Source organism: Misgurnus anguillicaudatus, chromosome 17 (genome assembly GCF_027580225.2).
Source record: "Misgurnus anguillicaudatus chromosome 17, ASM2758022v2, whole genome shotgun sequence".
NCBI classification, from domain to species: domain Eukaryota; kingdom Metazoa; phylum Chordata; class Actinopteri; order Cypriniformes; family Cobitidae; genus Misgurnus; species Misgurnus anguillicaudatus.
Genome location: NC_073353.2, coordinates 28,473,441 through 28,498,754, shown reverse-complemented (window position 1 = coordinate 28,498,754; position 25,314 = coordinate 28,473,441). Strand labels below are relative to the sequence as shown.

General features: G+C 39.3%; 1 protein-coding gene across 4 annotated transcripts; it reads left to right on the top strand.

Annotated features, from left to right (window-relative positions):
- The first annotated feature begins 222 nt into the window (after positions 1–222).
- On the top strand, positions 223–24,966 carry appb (amyloid beta (A4) precursor protein b). Of its 4 annotated transcripts, none has more exons than XM_073855291.1 (17): positions 223–447; positions 9,150–9,317; positions 9,654–9,783; positions 10,255–10,367; positions 10,543–10,733; positions 12,864–13,111; positions 13,460–13,630; positions 18,439–18,572; positions 18,683–18,757; positions 19,044–19,202; positions 19,368–19,496; positions 19,585–19,684; positions 19,804–20,009; positions 20,229–20,280; positions 20,361–20,431; positions 23,105–23,254; positions 23,339–24,966. In XM_073855291.1, the coding sequence occupies exons 1-17, from the start codon at positions 385–387 to the stop codon at positions 23,438–23,440; spliced, it is 2,262 nt and encodes a 753-aa protein (XP_073711392.1). In that variant the 5' UTR covers positions 223–384; the 3' UTR covers positions 23,441–24,966. The 4 variants fall into 4 exon arrangements, with proteins under 4 accessions (XP_073711392.1, XP_073711393.1, XP_073711394.1 ...); XM_073855292.1 differs by having other exon boundaries at positions 224–447; positions 23,108–23,254; XM_073855293.1 differs by lacking the exon at positions 13,460–13,630 and having other exon boundaries at positions 224–447.
- Positions 24,967–25,314: the final 348 nt, after the last annotated feature.

Genomic DNA, 25,314 nt, shown 5'->3' with positions numbered 1-25,314 from the left:
AGGCTATAGTGTGTTTTTTTCATGTTACACATAAAAGTCCCTTACACAATGCTTATTTTAAATCAATCTGAATTTCAAAGCTAATCCACTTGTTTTTGTATTTATTATTTTTGGTATCATGATGTCTGCGCTTTCCTCTTCGGCCACTTTCAATCCAGATCTCCGTTTCCTCCTCCTCCTCCTCCTCCTCGCAGTCTTCAGACGTCTAGTCAGCTGACTTTCTCTGGAGCAGCTGTGTGCAGTCGCTTTCTGTCTATCGCGCATTCTCATAAAGCACAACCAGCACAGGCGATAGAGGAGGAACAGAGCCGAAAATCCCGACTCAAAGCCTGATCCGCTCAGGAAATCTATCCGTCAGGACGTGCTGCATTAGGGAACACGACCATGGGCATGGAGCGCACGGCATTCCTGCTGTTCATTTTGACGACTTTGTCTCTCGCCATCGAGGTAAGAATAGCGATCCTGTAATGGAGAGGAGGCTCGATTCTCCCTTTAGTTTAAAGGACGGCCTGGGAGCGAGGAAAAACCGCAAACCGAGATTATGGCATGATGCGGACAGACATTTTAAGAGTGATTTATTGACGTATTCCAGCACCATCATGTAATGTCTTTAGTCCAGATTTTATCTTGGCAGTCGTGGTTTTTTAATCAGTTTTTTACCGTATTGGGTGGAGGCTTGTGGTGCAGGCAGGAGGATCGCATGGTTTACATGAATATTATGCATAATTGTACAGTCAGTGGATGCTATGCAGAATATCAATGCATAATTTTAGCATATTTTGGAGAGGCACACTTGTGGTTGTTTTAAAAGAGAGAGATTGCATATGTTTGTTCATCAGAGGAAAACAATGTAGCCTTGCATAAGAGGAAGAAACGTGGCATTACAACGTTAAATATTAAGAAAAATTGATGATCTGGTAATGTTATGCTGATGTGTATTTCTAAGGCACATCAGGTAAATGTGGATTAGAGGTAAATTGTCTGACATGCAGATGCGCAAGAAAGCATGTAAACATCCGTGACTGACAGCTCTTGAATAGGGACAAAGTGTCATTTGTTAGCAATGCAGGGTTTTACAACAGACTAGAGTACATACGCTTTTTATGCACAGAGGAAAGATGTAAACCTTTGGCCCATCTGCATCATTGCAGAGCTCCATGTTGGGTGAATAAATGCTGTGGCAGCAATCCGGCGGCGGCCCTCTTGAACCTTTCAAGCATCAAAGCAGAAACACATTTCTCTGTGGTTTCTTTTGCGCAAATAATATGTGAACGATTGTTTAATAGAGGAATTTGTTGTTTAATATCGACTTGCCTGCTGAAAAATCACATACATTAACGCGGGTATGGTTCATGCTCGGGGGGTTTTAGTGAGGAATATTACAGGAGATATTAGTTGACAGAAGCAAGATGGCGGCACCGAACTGCGGCGTTTCATTTTTTCATCCAAACGCTAATGCAAAGGCACTTTCTACATTAAGGCTACAAAAAGGGCAGAAATGTCTAGTTTTATAAAACAAGGATGGTTAACCTTTAAAACTAATCACTGTTAATCTCAGGGTGTCAAAATAGCACATTAGAATATGAAAGGTTTGCAATTTTTAACCCAATTACTAAATTTACTGAAATGCAGATTTATTAAAAAATTTCCTTGCAGTGAACATTAAAAAGACAATTGGAACAGAGATATTATAGGGAAATATTTGGTATTGATAATATATTATTATTATTATATATATTTTTTTTTTCTTATAAATTGAGTGAATATTACCTTTTTACTTCTACTTTTATATGTGCCAATGTTACCTAATATTGACCTATTTATGTGTTTATATTTATATGAAATGCATGATAAACCTGACAACCAGGCGCAATTATCCACTATTGTAATAGCATTTCTTGATAGCAAAGCTACAGTACAGCAATAATGGTTTTATAGCATGCCAGTTTATAATAATAATAATAACTTTATTTCATCTCATTCATCCATAACATACATGAACGAAAAAGAAATGAAACAGGAAGAAGAAGAAAATCTTATAATACCTGCCACTTATGTATGCACATTAAAAAATTAAAAAATAAACTACATGAATGAATCAACCCCTACCACAACCACCAACAATTATCAATACCACATATCTTTACATTTAATTATTATCCTCTTAACCATATTAGTCGTCATTTTTTTTTTATAACCTTCCAGAATATTTTACTTATACAGGTTCTTAAATTTACGAACACTTTTGCAGCATTTCAGTTCATAGTCCAAGGTATTCCACAATTTATCTCCATAAATGGACAAGCACCTCTGCTTTTGTGTGGTATGTGCAAAAAGAATTTTAAAGTAATATTGCCTTCTGTGACCATAATCCTCTGATACCAAAGTAAATACATTTTGTATATCCATAGGCAAATCTCTCTGCTTAGCTTTCCACATAAAAGTCAAAATCTTCAAATCAACCAGATCTTAAAATTTTAGAAGTCCAGATTTTATATATAAACTATTAGTGTGTTCTCTATAGCCTATTAATATAACTTATTAATAATCCTTGAAGCTTTTTTCTGTAACAAAAACAGAGGTTTTGTATTAGTCAGGTATGTATTACCCCAGACTTCTATGCAGAAACCAAAGTATGGAAGAATTAAGGAATTGTTCAACAGCAATGTAGAATAATCTAAAACATCTTTAACTTTATACAAGACCCCAATACTTTTACAAACTTTATTCTTAATATATACTATGTGATCTTTCCAATTCAATTTTTCATCCAAAATAACACCTACAAATTTTATCTCATTAACTCGTTCTATATAATTTCCTTGAATTGATATTCTTACCTTTTCATTCTTTTTACAATTACCAAAAATCATGTATTTAGTTTTTCCCCAATTTAAACATAGTTTAATTTTATCAAACCACAGCTTAATCTTTCCCATTTCTGAACTTATATTTTCTATAATTTCTAACAGATTATTTCCAGAACAAAAAAATACTTTGAACTTTGAATAAAAGTTCAAAGGGCATTTTAGAGTTAACTCAATAATGTCTCCAAATTATTTTTCATGGTATGCCACTTTTATGCTATATCAATTAGGTAACTAACGTATCTAATCATTAAAACTAAGTACCAAGTGTATTATTTTTACAGAATGTGTGTCAGCAAGACTGCCGATTAATTTATATGCAAGATATATTGAAATGAACGAAATAGCTGCAATATGCATATTACAATGGTATGCAATAGCTGAAAATGTTTAATACTTCAACAAAGTTATGTAGGCTAATCAAAGTTTTAAGTTGATGCAGACAGCAGAGAGACTGGCAAGACAGAGCGAGTGATGCTTTCTTTAAAAAAATTGTGAAATGTGCTAATTTTCGGTTTTAAAATATTATATAATATAATTAAAACAAATTTTACAAACCTAAAGTATTATCATATTGCATATTGTAAATCATTTTATTTCTACAATATCTACTTGTTATATAAGACGGCAGAGGTTTTTAAACTCTGGTTGGGGACCTTCATGTGGGTGGCACAGTGGGATAAGGTGGGTCGTGCAAAATCACTTGGCTGTGGGTGCAGTGAATGACACGACACACATGAAATAAGTCCAATTAATTACTAGCAATGAAAATGATTTTGAAATCTTACCATGGGGTGCTTTGGTATTGCAATTAAATTAAATTCATACAATGACAAGGAAAGTAATAACTACACTCTCTATATAGTAATAACTACAAAAATGTGTATTATTTACATTTAAAATATTTTGGTGGATCCTGAGATAGATAACCTGTGTAAGTGGGCGTAGAATGAAACATTTGGGAAACCCTGATAAAAGGTATATGATGATACCAATATGGTAGTACATAAGGAGATATTCATGAAATGTGTTGCTTGTAAGTTGTGTGCCAGAACAAGCTTAACATGTTTGTGTTCTCACCTCTTTACTGGTCACTATAACCGTCAACAAGTTGTTTTCCTAAAAGGTCTCTTGCTTAGGTAATTATAATGTTGAAATCTGTTTTCATTCAGCTTTCATCTGAAAAGGTCCCCTCCGTTTGAGAGGGAAATGTCAGCAGAACATGTAAACATTGTGAATGTTTTAAATTATGTCTTCTAAGAACTACAAAAACGACCCCATTGGTAGTTGAAGCCGTTGGTAATGAGAAACCTACCTTAAAGATTAAGCCATTTGTTGAGTTAAATGACTATAAAATGCTGCATACAAAGTTATGTAGATCTTGAGATGCTATGACAACCTGTCTGAGGTGCTATTTCAGGAAATTGATATTCGCAGATAGCTTTCATAAATGTCAATGTTAAAGCATTTCATTAAGGGCTATATGCATTCAGAGTACCAAGTTAGAAATCCTATTTTGTAGTTCACCATTGCAAACCATATAGTAAATATCTAACGGGTCAAAGCTCATTGCAATAGTTACGACCGCTTTGTGTCACGTTTTATGACATATGCTTTTTCTAAAGAGCTAACTACTGTATTGTGGCCCGCATAATTACAGTATTCTGGCTTAAATGGCCGTGTAACACAAAGATGTTTTATTGCACTGACCACCAAGCCATTTGTGAAAAGCTTTTCTTTCTTTCTTCTCTCCCTCTTTCACTCTCGCTCTCCAAACTAAATTGTAAACAAATCATCCATTCATCCAACTAATGACACAGGCATATTCCAGACAGCAGGTTACAGCAGCACTTCCACTGTTTGTTTCCCAGGACAAAAGGGGGAAAACACCACAGTCCCATAATTCCTCACCCTCAGTTGAATAGAACGGGTGGGCCTGTTAGTAGGGGACCTTTTGTGAAAGACTGGGTCGAGACCAGGCCAAAATAACACAAGAGAGGACAGCTACTATTATTATTTCTTCTCTCTCTCTCTCTCTCTCTCTCTCTCTCTCTCTCTCTCTCTCTCTCTCTCTCTCTCTCTCTCTCTCTCTCTCTCTCTCTCTCTCTTTCTCTCATTTTTCACTTTTGATTTAAGTGTGCTTTATTGGCATGACAAAAACTGTATATTTGTATTACCATAGCATTTGCAGCTTGACTGCATACAAATAGCAGTGGCGGCTCGTGACTGCTCTTCTGAGGGGCGCAAATTCAAAATATTTGTTCGGAGTGTCGTGTGCTGCTTGTGTTTACAAAATATGTGTTTGTTGCGAAACATGTGAACCATGTGCATCACGTGTTTTGTCAAAATAAGTGCCTGCTGCACACGCGTCAAAACCTTTTATGATAAAAGAGACGCTCATGTTCACAAAATACATGCAAGACACTCCCTTAACAGTAAACTCTGATTACGCATGAGATTATGCGAGTATCTGGCAAACGCGAGCATCTTTTTTATCATGAAGCCTTTGGACGCGTCTGCAGCAGGGATTTATTTTGACAAGACACGTGATGCCAAACATATATTTTGAAATTGTGAACCACACACATGATGGGCTACATACCTGTGACGAACTTCGCATCGTGCGCCCTCAAAAAAAGCATTGTCCGCCCTAAAAAAAAAGAAGTCATTGGCCACCACTGACAAATAGTGCAAATAAAAGTAAAAATAAAACAAAGTATATAGTTAAAAAATACAACTAAAATAGTAAGTTATAAAAAGAGAACAAAAAACAAGATCTAACAGAATAAAGCAGTAATAAACATCACATAATGGAGACATTAAGTCAGGTCAGATTGATTTTCTTTTATATTATGTGTTCTTTTAAAAGAAAGATCTTTCTCATTGATCGGTAGGTTTTCAAATGTCTTGATGCAGTTTATTTTTTGGTAGAAGATTGTCCTAATCTCTGTTTACTTTGTCTGGATTTGGTTTTGGTCACAGTGCGTATATCCTCTTCTCCTGTGGCAGCCATATTTTTGTCTGCCCGTCTCTAGTGAGCTTGTGTCCACTGAATCTGTATTTGCTCAAGATGGATCTCAGTTTTTTATCTGTCACCGTTTACAGATAGTTTGCCATTCTGTAATCTCTCTTCAGGGTCAAATAACATTGCATTTTACTTTGTTGTTGTGTTTATGTTTCCCACTGAGTGATGTAATTTTGTTTGATTTGTGTTATAATTTGGTTAACTTTAATAAGTTTATCAGTATTGTTTTTGTTCAGATCATCAGTGTGATGATGAGTATCAGTAGATGTTCTGAAGCTCTGAATCAGTTCAGATTAGGGATGGGCAATATAAACGATATGCAATATAAACGATAGAAAATTGGCATACGATAGAGATTTTAAATCTATTGCACTATCGCGATAATGCGTGTTGATGACACAATCTACCCGCAAACTTTAGAGCCACGAGCTGCAGCCGAATAAACATGGATGTAAGCGTCAGCGAAACAGAGGAACTAGTGAAAAAGACAGATGCAACATCTATTATTTGGATTTAAGCCATAAGTTACATAAGTTAACTGCTGCTCCACACGCGAAATTGGCATTATGGTCTAGTAATTGTGAAACATGCAGTATATATATATATATATATATATATATATATATATATATATATATGCAGTATAGTCCTCACAAGCATTTAAAGTGTTTAGTGGTATAAAAATAATTAACTGTATTTTTTAGCAGATAGATCTTGTCGGCTTTATCATTTTAAAAGTAGATCACCACACAAAAAAGTCTGGACACCCCTGATGTAGAGTGTGTCAGGCAAAAGTTCCAGCTAAGAGAGGTAACAAGACTACTCGGGCCATAACGGTTTACTTTTACTTAATTTTTTAGCAGTTTGGCTTTTGTAAGGGTCTATATAACCTGTTCTGAAATGAGTCTATTGAAATTATTATATCGCAATACATATCGCTATCGCAAGAGGCTGCAATGTATAACGCAATATGGATTTTAGGCCATATCGCCCATCCCTAGTTCAGATAGAGGATTTGTTTCTTTACTCAGCTTTTTGTATTTCAGGGCTTTATAATGATATGAGTGGTGTTTACTGTAGAGCCTGACCGATAAGCTTTTTTCCATGCCGATAAAGATATTAGGGAGTAAAAAAAGACTAATAACGATATATCGGCCGATATTCTTTATGTGTATATTATAGTACAGTACACACATACTACTACAGTATATTATACTACAGTACTGTAGAATACAATATACGTTTACAGTATATACTAGATAAAAATAATTTTTTTGCAATGATCATTCACAAATGTGGTGATCATACACTTAAAATGATGTGACAATGTAATATAGGCAGGTGTGTTTAACAATTTAACTATAAACTTAAAACAGTAAACTTTACTTATTATAATTAACTTTAAAACACAAAGAGAACAATATATATATATCGAATATTGAATCATTGGCAGTTTTGACAAAAATAATGTTATATTGGACTGTTGTATTGAAAAGGGAAACTTGTGAAGTCATTGTTTATTAGCTTTCAAGTAAGTTATGTACTTTACAAATTAGTTAACAACTTAACGTTAAGAAGACAATGCTTGACTGACAACATATTTATGTAGGCTAATGTTTAATGTAGTGCACAATGTTTTTATAACACGAACCCACAGTGTTCAGCGCAGACTTTAAAGGGATAGTTTGGCCAAAAATGATATTAAACCCATGATTTACCCACCCCCAAGCTGTCTGAGGTGCATATGTCCATTGTTTTTCAGACGAACACATTTTCAGTTATTTTAGAAAATGTTTTAGATCTTATTTTAGATCTTTCAATTAATCAAATGTAAAGTTACGGGGTCCGTCAAGTCCAAAAAAGTGTGCATCCATCCTTAACAAAATAAATCCAAATGGCTCCAGAAAGATAAACAAGGCCTTCTGAGGGTATCGCGCCATTTTGTTGTAGAAATATTCACATTTAAAACTTTGGGTGGGTTGCACCAACAAGGATTAAATTAAGTAGAGTTTAGAGCTAATCTAGGGTTTGTTGATCTCAGTTTAATTTTAATTCGAGTTGTGTTGCACCATTTAAATTTAAACGCAGATTAACAAATCTGAGATTAAAACTTTAAACTATATTAAACCCTTCATCTGCGATTTATTTTGTCCGGCATGTTGAATTTTCCGGTGTAATTAAACAGCAATAATGTTGACGTTGTCATTCAAAAAGGAAATAAACAGGTTATGCAAGCAAAGGTAATGTGATTTTTGTATTATAAATCACCTACATACACCGGTAGGCTAATCTAAAGGTCTGATTCAAATAAAAACATGTAACAATCTTCAGGAAATATTGTGACAGGAAATATCGCAAAGCTCAGATATTGTGATATAATGAACAAGATGTGTCGACGCATTTCTCATGAAGCGCCAACGTGTGTCCGTTCATTCACTGTCCTTCGTCTGACTGGAGCGCGTGTGACAGAGGAGCACATACGAACATCGCTAGCTGTCACCGGTGCTGTTAATAATCTTTTTGAGCCGGTAACGGAAGCTAGTTATTTTTGTTTCTATTTTTTAATCTACCCCACTTTAAGATATTGGATTGTTTTTACTGTAAAGCTTTACCGGAAGCTGTGAAGCTTTCACCAATGAACTGACGTTACATAATTCACATTGTCGATCATTGCAGATTACTGTTAATTTATGTGCATTACTTGCATTTTAAGCTACATACAGTTTTAGCTGTGACTTAAGCCCAGTACACACCATGCCAATGTTCAGCGTTCAGGCAGGTTTTGAACATCATCTGAATTAATTTCCACACCATCTGCTAAAGTTAGTCATCGTTGCCTTTTTTTAGCAGTGGCGCTTTTATGGATCTCTGATAATTCATATTTGCTGTTTGGCATAGTCAACCAGTGTACAAGAAAATTATATTGAAAACCCTGATTTAACCAACCACTCCAAATTATAGTCAAACTAGATGCTTTTATTTTATTTTTTTTCTGGTTTGACAGTTTGTTGTGCTTTGCTACTAACTATTCAGTGGAGAAATAACAGGATTCTGTCAAAATCATACACAGTTGGACTTTATTGAATGTTGGAGGCATTTGAAAATATTTGACTGAAATTTTGCCTGGATTTGTTAACAAATTCTGATAATTAGCCTGCTGTTATCAAGCGACATTTTAAGATGCCCTTTTTCTCATGGACGTCATTGGGTTGCGTGATTGGTTCCTCATGTTGCTTTGCTGATTGTGTTGTTGGCAGGTGCCATCAGATGACTCAGTGGGCTTGTTGGCAGAGCCCCAGGTGGCCATGTTTTGTGGGAAACTCAACATGCACATCAACGTCCAGAGTGGCAAGTGGGAACCAGATCCTACTGGCACCAAGAGCTGCATTGGAACCAAAGAGGGCATCCTTCAGTACTGCCAAGAGGTGATGATAGACATGTATAAAGAGAATTACAAATTAATTCAAATGGGTTCTGCTTGTATCAGTGTGTGCTGCCAATGGCTCACATGGATTATAAAACATTATTGCATTGTGATTACTTCAGGAATTACAGCTCAATTATATAACGGCAATCAATGAATAACCAAAGTGCTTCTGAGTAATAACAAAAGGTTTGGTTTGACAGAATTTATTTCCAAGAGCAAAGTGGTGGCCATTGTTATGCTGATCTATAATTTTTAGATAAGATGTCAGATGCATTTCAAATGGCATTTCATGTTAACTACAGCTACAACTTGCGTTCTTACTTCACTCCTATAGGTTTACCCAGACTTGCAGATTACCAATGTAGTGGAGGCCAACCAGCCTGTCAGTATCCAGAACTGGTGTAAAATGGGTCGCCACCAATGCCGCAGTCACACACACATTGTGGTTCCCTACCGCTGCCTGGGTATGTTTGCATATGCGTATGTATATGTTTACATGAACAATAATCTCCTCACAACAAGTCTTCGATAATAATCTCCCTTTCTGGGACATTAAACTAATGCAATTTAGCTTTTTTGCCTTTTCCATCAGATAAGATAAAATTCATAACAAAACAATAATGGTATCAACATTTCCTTAGGGCATTTTGCTCTCAAAGTTGCACATCAGCATAGATGTATTAAAACACCCTGTGAATGCATGAGAAAGTGCTGCATATGAGGAGCTTAGATGCAAAAGCCGCCCAATGCCACCTCCATGAAAAATGAGATTAACCAAATGTTCTCGACATGTACTTTACGTTAATTTAATACCTCCGTGTCAAATCACTTAATCCTTGCCTCAGGCCAAACAGCAATACCATTTTTTAGCCAGAATCCATTAAAAGGTCTGACAAAAAAAATTGTCTTCATATGTTAATGTGTGTTTGTTTTAGTTGGGGAGTTTGTAAGCGATGCCCTGCTCGTCCCAGACAAGTGCAAATTTCTCCATCAGGAGCGAATGGACATGTGTGAAAGTCATTTGCATTGGCACACAGTGGCCAAAGAGGTCAGTGGTCACAAGCATTTTTACAAGCATGTAAATAATGGTGTGTGAAACAGTCCCATTATGAGTGAATAGGATGTACCTCTGTTTTGCTCATGACAGCGTTCTGAACATAGCTCTGTGTTGACTCAGCATCTTTTACCTCTCTCACGTTTTGGCATCATTATTTCCTCTGCAGTCCTGCGGCGATCGTTCCATGAATCTTCACGACTACGGGATGCTTCTGCCATGTGGCATCGACCGTTTCCGCGGTGTAGAGTTTGTATGCTGCCCTGTTGAAGAGCAGAAGGAGATGGACAGCGAGGAGCAGGAGGAGGCTAACTCGGATGTATGGTGGGGTGGCCAGGAGGCCGAGTACACTGACAGCAGGTAAACAAATCCATTCAGTTTCCATTGAAACTCGATTGCATCATTTGGAAGGCCTCGTGGGAGGGTGGGGGGTTGATGTTGAGCCCCTGTTGCTTGTTTCCAAGCCAACAGCGCCTTTTGTGATTGGTGGATCTCTCCTCAGGATATTGGGTAGTGGGATTCTTCATAAAAAAATTTGTTTAAGTGAAAATTAATGTGGTTCATGGCATTATTTATTATCTCTATTATTCATCTATTAATAAGTTTATATATTTTAGCATTTATACATTATGCATTGTGTCTCTAGGGAGTAAAATAATTGGATTAAAAAATAATTTAAAGTGACATTTAGTTCTATACAATTACGTCATGATTATGGCCGTAGCCAGCTATAAGGTCACTGGGGTCCGGACCTCTGTATATTTTTCTTATGTCTAATCTGAATGTCTAATTCGTTTTTCAAAACGTGCATCTGCGTATATAATTAAGTTTGGACAATTTACTGTATAGTTTAGTGTAAAATGACGGAGATTGACTCAAGGCATCAAGGTGCATAATTCCCAGTGTTGCCAGATCCCATTGTTAAAAATCCTCTTTAGACATATTGTTTTAGCAAATAACTTTTTCCCACCAGCGTTTTTTTTTTTTTAAGTTGCCAGCCAGTGCCAGCATTTTTACAAAAGTTTAATGCCTTTAATCTACATGGAGTGCTTACTCTTTCATGTGAGGCGTTAAGGGCTCGTTATAGTCGTGCATAGGTCCTTACGGCGTAGCCCCGACGGCGTAGGTTCCGTGTCGGTATTCATTTATACTTTTGCGTCGTCGTCCGCGTTGACGTGCAAACACACGCGAAACCGCTGGTAGGCAGTATTTTTTTACCTGACGGGAGGGGTTGTGGTGGACCAATCACAGAGCTTGCGGTCCGCATAGAACTGACGCGCTGTTAAAATTTTTGCGAGGTGCACGTCAGGCTACGCAGAGCTACGCACATGCTACGGATAGCCTACGCCGTAGCTAAGGCGTAGAACTTACGCACGACTATAAATCGCCCTTTACTGCCGGGTTGCATAAGTTGCAGACCTGGTGGATAGTCTCAGCCTCAGACGTCACGCCCACAGACTGTTGGCTGAACGTCTGATGTTTTTCGTACACTTTTCTGGAAACCCTGTGGGAATGTCAAAGTCGTCTTTGATTGGTGGAAATAAACCGGATTTCCAGGAGACGCGAGTGTCGCGATTAGTTTCAGTCCCTGGAAAACAAAGCTCCGGCGTTCCATTGAGGAAGAGAATCAGATGTGTTCACGTGGATAATAATGAGCAGTTATCATGATCAGCTAAACATTGGATTCTCAAAAATATGCAAAGTTCGCAGCATAGACTCTCTAAAAGACGTCCAAGAGTTTTGCTTGAGGCAGTTAGTGGAGTCAAAAAGTTTGGTTCTCCTGAATTGCTTGTGGGTGTTACAAAGTGAAGAGAGATGCTTTAAAAGAGACATTTAACGGGAGCATATCATTGGTGTGGCTATTGATAAAGTGCACAATGTTCTATGGTGAGTAATGTTGTTTATTTAGATGCTATTCGGTTGCGGCTGGTTATTTCAATAACTGACTTGTTGCCAGCCGGCTCGTTATTGTGGGGAGTCCGAAACTTGACGCTAGACGAAACAAACTGTGATTGGATGTTTGACATGTCGGTCAAACAGCTCGTGGGCGGGCTTTGTCCAGAAAAAGCAGCGAAAAACAGCGAAAGACACGCGAGACTACCTGGTGGATAATAGCAGTATTGCGGAAAGCCGGAAATACTCATCATTGACAGGGAACCGTTTTCTCATAATTGACGAGTTAACTCGTCAATGGCAGGGGAAGGAGTTAAGTGAAGGTTGGCGATTTCTATGATTTTTTTGAAAGACAAGGTTTGAACTTAATTTGTTCTTTATGGTCTATTATTTTTTGTTTGTTTTTCATACTAATATCTGGCAACACTGGGTGAACGGCACCTAAACTGACAGGCACATCTCATTCTGCGCGTGCAGGTTATTGCAGACAAATTTGGTATATTGGTATATTAGCTACAAAATTTGTGTGTGAAAATAGTACATTTACTAATTGTACTTAAAATTACGGCCATGGTCATGATGTCTTCGTTTTCACAGTGTGCTGAGAGAACAGGCCCCAACCAAGCCAGAACCTGCGATGACAGAGGATGATGAGGATATAAAAAATGAGGAAGAGGAGGCCTGGGAAAACGATGAGGACGGGGATGGCGAAGATGACGAAGATGAGGACGATGAGAACGACGAAGATACCGCCGAAGAACAAGACACCAGTGAGCAGACCTCCAACGTTGCCATGACAACCACCACCACTACCACTACAGAGTCTATAGAGGAGGTTGTGCGAGGTGAGACTAGTTAGGGCCGTGCCGTTTTACAAAAGGATCTCATTAGTATTGTTAGGCAATTGTATTTACAGTGTACACATACTGGTAAGACATTAAACATACCATATCAGCATATTGACTACATATCAAATGTAATCCATAGGACTTCGAAGGTGTTTACGAATCTTGATACAGAATACCTTAGTGGACTCTCATTTATAATTAAATAAAGACCAAAAAACTTTATAAAGCAAAATAAATGCATAAATAAAATCTAGATTAATAGTGTTATCATCAAAGCTTGATGAGTGTGAAATATAAGTGTTATTGATGATCTAATATATGAGCATGTAAGTGTCTCTCCTCCAGCGGTGTGCTGGGCCCCCGCTCGGACAGGGCCATGCCGTGCCAAGCTGCCCCGCTGGTATTTTGTGGCGGAGACGGGCCGATGCGCCCCCTTCACCTTTGGGGGCTGCGGGGGCAACCGTAATAACTTTGAATCAGTGGAGTACTGCATGGCTGTCTGCAGCAGCAGTGTCTGTAAGTCCAGACGTCTCCCGAAAGGCAGTTTATCTCTCCGCACATCCTCTCTTTTTTCCTCACGCTGCTTTATTTGTGCTAAACCCGTAAGCTCGCCTCAGCAGATGGCTGGATGCTTTAGTACGCATGGATTACAGGTCCATTCGAGGTGACCATGCTAGATAGATCATCTAGTTTTAGTTTAACACTCTGAAACCTTTCCTAAACTCTCTGTCAATGTCTTCTCCACTGCACCACCACTGAATAAATTATATTTTGTGCAAATGATCTTGCAAATTGAAAGTGAGGCAATGCAACCCACATACGAACTGAAGCAAAGTCGTTCTTTGTAATTTACGCCTTTGCAGTTGTTCAAAAATATCTCACAATGTCAAAAGTTATTATTGAGTTTACATCTGAACTACTGAAGCAAAAATCATAATAGCTTAATGTTAACATTAACTTCATGTCTCACTCAAGAACGTTTATCGTTTACATTTACAATACGTTCTATTTTATGTAGTATTGTGTGAAACACTGCTTTTCATTCTGTAGTTGTCCGTCTGTGTTTTAGTTAACAACCTAAGATACTGGTTGCACATACTGACCAATGCAATGCTGAGAATGTGTGTCTGGTTCTTGTCATTTGTCTCTTTTGACCTTCTGAGAGCACCTGCATGTCAGGAAGTTAATTTCTTAATTTGCTGAATACTGCAGTACTGTCTGTACTCGCCCCATCTCTCTCTCTGTTTCTGTGTTTATCTTTGTGTGTGGGTCAGTGATCCGCACTGTAGTCGGTCTCTGGTTAGACCAGTCAGTGGCAGTGGTTCAGTGGGCGGTTTCCACTCGGTTAAGCACAATGCGGGCTCTGTGGGAAAGTGACAAGCAGAGCCGCCCTCATCCTGACAGGGCATATTCCTCACAGCCAGTATGACTTTCCCCGCATGCTGGCCGTCAGAAACTGTAACAGCAGCCTTACACAATACACCACACAAACACACTTACACTTATGTGGACACTTACACCACACTAAAATATGTCAGATGTATAACATTACATTAAAAAATATCAAACTAACAAGCATTTATTGTAAAGATGCCGTGTTGAGTGGATGAAAGCCTTTCATAAAAGTTGTCTTAAACCAATACCCCATACCGGAATCAAGTGATCAATCAAGGACTAACAGTTTTATAAGAATAAATATGAAATTGCCACCCAAGAAAATAGCTATGTTGATCAGGTTGGTCTATATTTAGAAACAGGGATGGCTCGTGGGGTGGTGGGGCCCTAGGCAAGATGGTCCCCAATGGTAGCACTGTAATTCTGTAAAACCCAACATCGGACTGATGTAAAAACCCAATGTCGACTTGATCTCAAAACACAATGTCGGACTGACATCAAAACCCAGCATTTAATAGCCAATAATCATGGCTGATATATCCTGTCAACCAAAAGACAACAGGAAAATGCAAATGAAAAAATTTAAAGAAACATCACTAGCTTTATGTTCAATATTATGGTCATTATATGAATAAATATAACTCAGATATGTATGTAATCTTCAGAATTTATTTAATGCAAGTTTAATTTAAACTACCGTTATCAGCAGATATCAGTGTGAATAATCAGCTATCGGTATCGGTGGAAAAAAATTCATATTTGTGCATCTCTTTTCAAAACTTTACGTTGGACTGATGTAAAAACTCACCATCGGACAGACATAAGAATCCAACTTCGTTCTGACGTCAAACCCAACATCAGCTTGACATAAAACCCAATGTCGGTCTGACATCAAAACCCAACGTCATTCTGACGTCAAAACACAACATCGGACTGATGTCAAAACCCAACGTCGGTTTGACCTCAAAACCCAACATCATTCTGACGTCAAAACCAAACGTCATTCTGACGTCAAAACCCAACGTCATTCTGACGTCAAAACCAAACCCAACGTCATTCTGACATCAAAATCCAACGTTATTCTGACGTCAAAACCCAACGTCATTCTGACATCAAAATCCAACGTTGGACGGACATCAAAACCCAATGTCAGACAGATGTCAAAACCCAACGTCATTCTAACAACAAATCCCCAAAATTATTCTGACGTCAAAACCCAACGTCATTCTGACATCAAAATCCAACGTTGGACGGACATCAAAACCCAATGTCAGACAGATGGCAAAACCCAACGTCATTCTAACATCAAATCCCCAAAATTATTCTGACATCAAAACACAACGTCATTCTGACGTCAAAACACAACGTCGGACTGATGTCAAAACCCAATGTCGGTTTGACCTCAAAACCCAACATCATTCTGACGTCAAAACCAAACGTCATTCTGACGTCAAAACCCAACGTCATTCTGACGTCAAAACCAAACCCAACGTCATTTTGAAGTCAAAACCCAACGTTATTCTGACGTCAAAACCCAACGTCATTCTGACATCAAAATCCAACGTTGGACGGACATCAAAACCCAATGTCATTCTGACATCAAATCCAAACTTGGATGGACGTCAAAGCCATAGACTGTAAAAAAGATGGACAACGCGACGTCCATTGTAATGAATTGAAGCCAAAAATGTCGCTGGGTGTCAAAACCCAACGTTGGACAGACGTCAAAACCCAACGTCATTCTGACGTCAAAACCCAATGTCATTCTGACGTCAAAACCCAACATCGGACTGATGTCAAAACCCAACGTCATTCTGACGTCAATCCCAATGTAGGACAGACATCAAAACCCAACGTCGGACAGGCGTCAAAACCCAATGTCAGACGGGCGTCAAAACCCAACATCATTCTGACGTCAAAACCCAATGTCGGACAGATGTCATCATTCTGACATCAAATCCCCAACATTATTCTCACATCAAAACCCAATGTCATTCTGACATCAAATCCCCAACGTTATTCTGGCGTCAAAACCCAACGTCGGATGGACGTCAAAACCTAACGTCATTCTGACATCAAAGCCCAACGTCATTCTGACGTCAAAACCTAATGTCATTCTGATGTCAAAACCCAACATTGGACTGATGTCAAAAACCAAGGTCGGACTGATGTCAAAAACCAAGGTCGGACTGATGTCAAAACCCAACATCATTCTGACGCCAATCCCACAGTAGGACAGACAGCAAAATCCAACGTTGTTTTAACGTCAAAACCTAACGTTGGACAGGCGTCAAAACCCAACGTCAGACAGGTGTCAAAACCCTACTTCATTCTGATGTCAAAACCTAACGGCGGCCGGACGGCAAAACCCAACGTTGCACGGACATCAAAACCCAATGTCAGACAGATGTCAAAACCCAACGTCATTCTAACATCAAATCCCCAAAATTATTCTGACATCAAAACCCAACGTCATTCTGACGTCAAAACACAACGTCGGACTGATGTCAAAACCCAACGTCGGTTTGACCTCAAAACCCAACATCATTCTGACGTCAAAACCAAACGTCATTCTGAAGTCAAAACCCAACGTCATTCTGACGTCAAAACCAAACCCAACGTCATTTTGAAGTCAAAACCCAACGTTATTCTGACGTCAAAACCCAACGTCATTCTGACATCAAAATCCAACGTTGGACGGACATCAAAACCCAATGTCATTCTGACATCAAATCCAAACTTGGATGGACGTCAAAACCATAGACTGTAAAAAAGATGGACAACGCGACGTCCATTGTAATGAATTGAAGCCAAAAATGTCACTGGGGTGACACTTTTGAAGACTTATGAGGCACACCGGGTCAAACCCAACGTCGGATGGACGTCAAAACCCAACGTTGGACAGACGTCAAAACCCAACGTCATTCTGACATCAAAACCTAATTTCATTCTGATTTCAAAACCAAACGTTGGATTGATGTCAAAACCCAACGTCATTCTGCACCAATCCCAATGTCGGATGGACATCAAAACCCAACGTCAGACAGGCGTCAAAACCCAACGTCAGACGGGCGTCAAAACCCAACATCATTCTGACGTCAAAACCCAATGTCGGACAGATGTCAAAACCCAACATCATTCTGACATCAAATCCCCAACATTATTCTCACATCAAAACCCAATGTCATTCTGACATCAAATCCCCAACGTTATTCTGGCGTCAAAACCCAACGTCGGATGGACGTCAAAACCCAACATCAATCTGACATCAAAACCCAACGTCATTCTGACGTCAAAACCTAATGTCATTCTGATGTCAAAACCCAACATTGGACTGATGTCAAAAACCAAGGTCGGACTGATGTCAAAAACCAAGGTCGGACTGATGTCAAAACCCAACGTCATTCTGACGCCAATCCCAACGTAGGACAGACAACAAAATCCAACGTTGTTTTGACTTCAAAACCCAACGTCGGACAGGCGTCAAAACCCAACGTCAGACGGGTGTCAAAACCCTACGTAATTCTGATGTCAAAACCTAACGGCGGCTGGACGGCAAAACCCAACGTTGCACGGACATCAAAACCCAATGTCAGACAGATGTCAAAACCCAACGTCATTCTAACATCAAATCCCCAAAATTAAAGTCATTCTGACAACAAATCCCAAACCAGGCCTTAGAGCCATTGTGTATAAACAGAATTACTATGCTGCCAATATTCATAATGGTTTTTAAGCATGGATATTTTTGTGCAATGTTTAGCAAAAGCATTCTCACGCAAATGTTTCAGTCTTTGCTAACCAACTTTTGCACCCAAACTAACCATTCTTTCCCAGAATGAAATGTCTCTCTTTACCGTAAGCGAGATTTTTTCTTATGTTTATCTGTTGTTTGGCTATAAGTCAGTAAGATTTTTCACTCTCTCCAGTGCCCACCATGGCCCCGAGCCCTGCTGATGCAGTGGATCGCTACCTGGAAGCACCAGGAGATATAAACGAGCACACCCGCTTTCAAAAAGCAAAGGAGAGCCTGGAAGCCAAACACAGAGATAAAATGTCAGAGGTGGGACAAAGGCATCTCTTATAAAAGCATATTGTGACAGCCGTACTAGAGCTGGGAAAAAGCAAAATAATTATATTCAGAATTCAGACTCTTGTCTTTTTTTTCTACAGGTGATGAGAGAATGGGAGGAGGCAGAGAGGCAGGCTAAGAATCTTCCTCGTGCCGATAAGAAAACCATAATTCAGGTGAGCTGTTATGGTACATTTGGGATATGTTCATAAGCATTGCAAAGCAGCTGGAAAGCAAACAGCCATTACTTTGTTATATAGCCATTACATTGTTAATATAATATAGTGGTTTCTAGCATGGTTATATAAAAGCACTTTGCAGGGTCATGGTTTGATACATACAGATTTAGTGGGAAATTATACAGTTAAAATTGAATCAGAGATTAAGTCACTGTGCTTTTATTGTTTAGGAGAAATGAAAGCCTTCGGCTTTGTGTTCATTCATCTATGTCTATTTTTAAAGCGCTTCCAGGAGAGGGTGGAGGCATTGGAGAAGGAAGCGGCCGGTGAGAGACAGCAGCTGGTGGAGACTCATATGGCACGAGTGGAAGCTCTCTTGAATGACCGACGCCGTCAGGCCCTGGAAAGCTACCTTAGTGCTTTGCAATCTGACCAACCACGGGTAAATGCACGCTAATGCACATCGACAAGCACCACGAATACATGTATGGATAAGAAAGCCTGGATTTCACTTGCAGGGTCACAATTTATTTTAAGTGAATTTCCCTGAGTGTTTGCTTATAGCTAATGTAATGTTTGTCTGCAACAACATCTACGTCTTACCCAGCCTCGGCAGATCCTCAATCTGTTGAAGAAGTACATACGTGCGGAGCAAAAAGACAGACAGCACACCCTCAAACACTTCGAGCATGTGCGAGAGGTCGACCCCAAAAAGGCATCTCAGATTCGCCCCTTTGTAAGCCTAAATCAACTGCTTCGTCCCTGCTTACATCATGGGCAACAAAATAAGTAGACACCCTCAGTCTGTCCCCTTGTTCTTACAGGTGATGACCCATCTGCGTGTAATTGAAGAACGTATGAACCAATCCGTGAGCTACCTGTCCAAGGTTCCACAAGTGGCTAATGAAATTCAGGACCAAGTGGGTGAGTCCAAAATGCATTTTTACATTACATGACATGCGACCGCTTAGCAACACTAGCAATGCCCTAGCATCCAATCAGAAGTCATTATTTAGGGGGTCTCTTATCATCTCTTTCTCCAGCATTGCTGATACAGCGTGACCAGGCGGAAGTCACCCAACAGCTGTCCTCCCTCCAGAGCAAGATGAGGGTGAGCTATGGGAACGACGCACTAATGCCCGACCTGCCTGAGAACACCACCCCACTGGACACCCTGCCACCAGAGCAAGACGGTCTGGGCTTCATCCACCCTGAAAGCTTCAACCAGGCCAACACTGACAATCATGTTAAACATTACAATGGCTTCACGATCAATGCCACCACAATGGAGTACACAAGCTTAGCAGACTTAACAGATAAGGTCATGCTGTTTCTCCTTGTCTTATGTTAATCTTGAGTACCATTATTAAGTAACTGATCACAGTAAAGTACTTTGGAGAGTTATATAGTCAGTATTATAAATGTTTAATTTTGCACCAGACTAAACAGCTTTCTGTCTTGTTTAGTTGAACCCGTAGATGCTCGTCCAATTCCAGATAGGGGTCTGCCCACAAGACCTGGTAAGTTGTGATTTGCCTGTGGTTTTCTGTTGGCTTAGCTTACATGTCTAACGCATCTGTTTATACATCTGTGTTTTAAGAGATTCCAAAAGTTCGTCTGGACATTGAGGAAAGACACAACGCTGGATATGATGTCCGGGACAAGAGACTGGTATGAAGATTTACACAGATAAAATAAAAAAATTTCGACCCCTAGGAAGACAGCTGACACTGGCTTACCTTTGAACTCTATTTTATACGTTCAATTATTAATACGTTCACTAGTACGGTTTAATCTTAGCCACTGTACTCTGCTACTGTTTTATTCATGTAAAGCTGCTTTGAAACAATTAAACAATTGTGAAAAGCACTATATATATATATGTATATATATATGTATAACATTGACTTGACCTTACATCTATATGTAAGACATGCATAGCTATCTTAGAGATACAAAAAACTAAATCATTGTGTTTATTACTTGTGGGATTTAACTTTGTGTCATGCAAATATTGCACTTGCGTTGAATTTTTTTAATTTGCGCAAAGACCTGTTTGACGCCCCATTCAGACTGCCAACGACTAGTAGATAGACACAATCGAATTCATTTCAATGGAAGCTTGGCAACTTCTGGCGGCACGAGCGAAAGTGGCTGTTGCCAACCGGATGGCCGTGTCCAGTGACGTGAGAAAGTTAAGAAAAGTCTAACTCTGCAAATGATGAGCGATTTTTCAAAGCGACTACCAATGGGAGCAAAGCTGTGAAGTTCACGTTATCCTTCTCTCATCAGTTACTGGAGTGGGCGGCACTCATTTGTTTATTACAACTAAATTTAGAAACGCCTCATTGAAAGAGACAGGCAGCACACAGCGAGAAAGTCGCTGCTGGTCTGAACGGTGCTTGAGGCGAATAGGCCCAGCCCAATTCACGTCATTCGTATTGCCTTGCGCAAGTTCTCGCCTATTCACATTTTTACATTGACTTTGTGTTTAATCTATTTAAGTAAATCGTTCAATTCACATTTGCTGTGTAGGCCACATAATGCTGAGTACACACCGAACGCGAAGCATCGTGTTCCTCGGTCTAGATTAATCGCGGGATTTAACTTTTGTCATGTGAGTTTTTCACTTCAGTTGAATTTTTCAACGTGCGATTTTCACGTCAATCACGCTGCCCAATTGCGTCATTTATCCTGTGCAAGATTGCGTCTTTGCATTGACTTTTTATGTAATCTACTCACGCAAGTCATTTAATTTGTGTTTAGTGTGTACCAGTGGCGGCTCGTGACTGCACTTCCGAGGATGCGCTAATTCAAAATAAGTGTTCGGATTGTCACGTGTGTGGTTCCCTTTTCCAAGGTATGTGTCATGCGTGTGGAGAGATCCTGTGTGCATCGCGTGTTTTGTCAAAGTAAGTGCCTGCTGGAGACACGTCAAAACCGTTTATGATAAAAGAGACGCTCACGTTACTTAAATACACGCAAGACACTTCCTTAACAGTAAACTCTGATTATGCATGAGATTGTGCGAGTATCTGGCACACGCGAGCGTCTCCTTTCAAGTTCAAGTTCAAGGCATGACACGTGATGCACACACGATCTCTCAAAGTGCAAAACACATATTTTGAAATGACGAACCACACACATGACAAGCTACATACATGTTGTGACGAACTTCGCATCGTGCGCTTCAAAAAAAGACGTCACCAGCCACCACTGGTGTGTACATCCCATTATGTTGCGTACACACCAAACGCGAAGCATCGTGTTTCTCGCTCAAGATTAATTGCATGATTTAACTTTTGTCATGTGAGTTTTTCACTTCAGTTGAATTTTTCAACTTGCGCGAAGATGCATTTCATGCGGATAGCGCATTTTTTCACGTCAATCAGGCTACCCAATTGCGTCATTCATCACGTGCAAGTTTGCGTCTATTTGCGTCTTTGCATTGATTTGTAAGTAATCTACTCGCACAAGTCGTTGAATTCGCGTTTTGTGTGTATGTCCCATTATGCTGCGTACACACTAACGTGAAGCATTGTGTTCCACGCTCTAGAGTACTCGTGGGATTTAACTCTTTTCATGCGAGTTTTTCACTTCAGTTAAATTTTTCAGCTTGCGCGAAGATGCGAATACTGCATGTTTTCACGTCGCCAAATTCACGTCATTTGCATTACCTCGCGCAAGTTTACGTATATTTGCATCTTTCCATTGACTTTGTATGTAATCTACTCGCGCAAGTCGTTGAATTTGGCGTTTGGTGTGTATGCTGTATTAGGACACCACTAGCTTGTTTTAGCAGAGACCAGCCGTATTAATTTTTCACTCATATTTTATTAAGATACAAACAGAAAATACAGGAAATATGTAGACAAAATAAAAAAAACAATTTCATGAACAAAATGGCTTCTTCTGGCAAAATGTTGTATTTGGTGTGACCTCTCTTGGCAGTAAGCACATCTTGAACTCTTGAGGAGATTAAAGTCCTTAGGTTAGAATTAGAAATTAGGGTTTTTTTAATACGGCATGCATACAAATTTCTTGTATTTTCTGGTTGTATTACAATATTTGTCCATACTGAGAAATAATTACATATTGTATATAATTATATCATTATTATACCACTATACCATTGCACAAACAATTATTCTGATGGTGGCCTAATACTTTTGCCCAGTACTGTATATATTTACAATGCATTAGATTTGTTATTGCTTGGTCACATTTTTGTTAACTTGTGTGCAATAAGCAATTCGGAGCAGCTGGGTTCCTTTCAGATGATAACCAATGAAGAGCCACTGATTGTATATATTACACAATGTAATTGCCATGTTTGTGTTTAAGCAGATGTTCCTTGCGGAAGACATGGGCTCTAATAAGGGAGCTATCATTGGTCTGATGGTGGGCGGAGTTGTGATAGCTACTGTCATCGTTATCACCCTCGTTATGTTAAGGAAGAAGCAGTATACATCCATTCACCATGGAGTCATCGAGGTGAGACAGAAGATTCATGCATAGATTCAATATAAATCCGTTTCTACACAAATGCTTTAAATGATGACGTGTTTTTACATCGAGGTGGATGCAGCGGTGACCCCTGAGGAGCGTCATCTCACTAAGATGCAGCAGAACGGCTATGAGAACCCCACCTATAAGTTCTTTGAGCAGATGCAGAACTAAAGCACCATGAAACCCTACAACCCCCCCCCCTTCCAAAAAAACACCATCACCCATTGCATCAGGACAGAGAACACAGACTGATCCCTCATACGCACCATTTGTCACCATGGAGATTTGAGTGGCTTCCATTTCATCCAATTGAAAGTGACGTGTCAGTGTCGCCCATCCAGCCATCTGTCGCTCAGATCTGCGCGCGTCCATGTCATGCTCTCGCATCTGTCAATCACATCACTGTGCGGTGAATCAAGTGTCTTCTGACGTCTTCTCATCTATCCACATTCGTTCGTCATTTTACCACCCGTAAGGTTTCCTAGACAATTTTGTTCCCCTTTAATGATTTTGTTCCTCATTTTTGTTCCTCCTCGGAAATGATGTGGGCACTCAGATGATGCAGTGCCATGGCTATATGAAACTAATCCAAATCACGTGCTCATTGTTGAAACTTTCCATTTCAGGAGTAATGTCATTCCATGCGTTTTATTCTGTACAAAGTAAAAATCAAAAATGTACAAAACATTTATGGAGATAAGAAATTAATGTTTGTTTTTATTTTGTGTGTAATATCTATTGAACTAAGGCGGAAACTTAGCTGTACCTATATAGTGCATGGCAATTATTAGGGAGAGAAGGTTCTGGATCCAGGCACAGATTTTGACCTCTCTCTCTCTCTCACTCTTGTGTAGAGATTTTAGCTGGATTGTACATTTAAGTGTCTTCTTGTGATCACACATAATTTGAAACAAGTGAAAAAAAATCTGCTTGGCTTCATGCTTTAATTCAAGTGTGTGCTTTTTTTCTGGACCATGCCACACACACTTAAAACGGTTGCATGGGGCTGCAAAAGATGTATGTATTGTATCATGACGTGTAACGTTAGCCCGCATTTTAACATCCTTCGCATTTTTTAAAGAGTTTGCCTCATGAAATTTTATTCCATGTCGGGATTTGGTATGGGGCTGGAATTTGGGAAGGTGCGACGTGGTGGGATTTTGCTTCAGAAATATCCACCATTTTGGATTGTGTAATTTTTGACCCACATTCCCCTTTGTATCCCCAGTGTCTGTGATATTCACGAACACATTTTGGGACACCTTTTATCATTTCACATAAGTATCTCATAGCACCTTACAGGCCAGAGCATGTGACCCACGGGAAGAATGAGTGTGTGAACGGTAATTTAAGTTAATGCAGATCAACCGTGTTATTTTGAAAGTGATTAGGGATTGGAAACTGAATGGAAATGTGTCAGCTGTTGTAAGATAAGATGAATCCTATGAGACACAGCCAATAAATGATTCAAACATTGTGCTTCACAGTGCACACAGCTCATTATTTCCTGTATAGAAGTACTTATAAAATCTGATGTTGTGCTGATTAGTGGATACTCTTTGAGATGAGTGTCTGTGGGGAACAGCGAAAGCTCTTTCTGTACTTTTTCCTTGTGTATCTATTAAAATCATTGGCTTAGAAAGGGAGAAAGCTTTCTAAACTGTAACCCATGAATAAAGTTTTGAATGTACATACAACTCTTTGTGATGTGGTGTTTGATGGCCAAAACCATAGATATGTATAAAGGCTAGATGTCTCGCCCGCGCTGCTGGCCAATTGAGTGGAACGTCTGCATTTGGCGGCCATCTTACCACAGGCAGCTCGCTCGCTCGTTGCATTGAGTTTTAATGGTGCAGGTACTTTTAAATGACTATGACTTGCTTAATTTTCTACCGATTTTCAAACGGTTTGGTTTGTTATAAACATCAAAGTTGTACCTATGCCACTGCATACTTATACAAAAAAATATCATGAAACAAGTTAAAGCATCCAGAATTATAGCCACGTTAATACGTAAGAAACCAAACCGTTTGAAAATTGGTAGA

Bases quoted from the DNA above. Each gene is read 5' to 3' on its own strand.
- appb (XM_073855291.1), top strand. From the start codon at position 385: ATGGGCATGGAGCGCACGGCATTCCTGCTGTTCATTTTGACGACTTTG. The intron at 9,318-9,653 runs GTGATGATAGAC...TCACTCCTATAG, and splicing joins TCCTTCAGTACTGCCAAGAG to GTTTACCCAGACTTGCAGAT. The intron at 20,281-20,360 runs GTAAGTTGTGAT...CTGTGTTTTAAG, and splicing joins GGGTCTGCCCACAAGACCTG to AGATTCCAAAAGTTCGTCTG.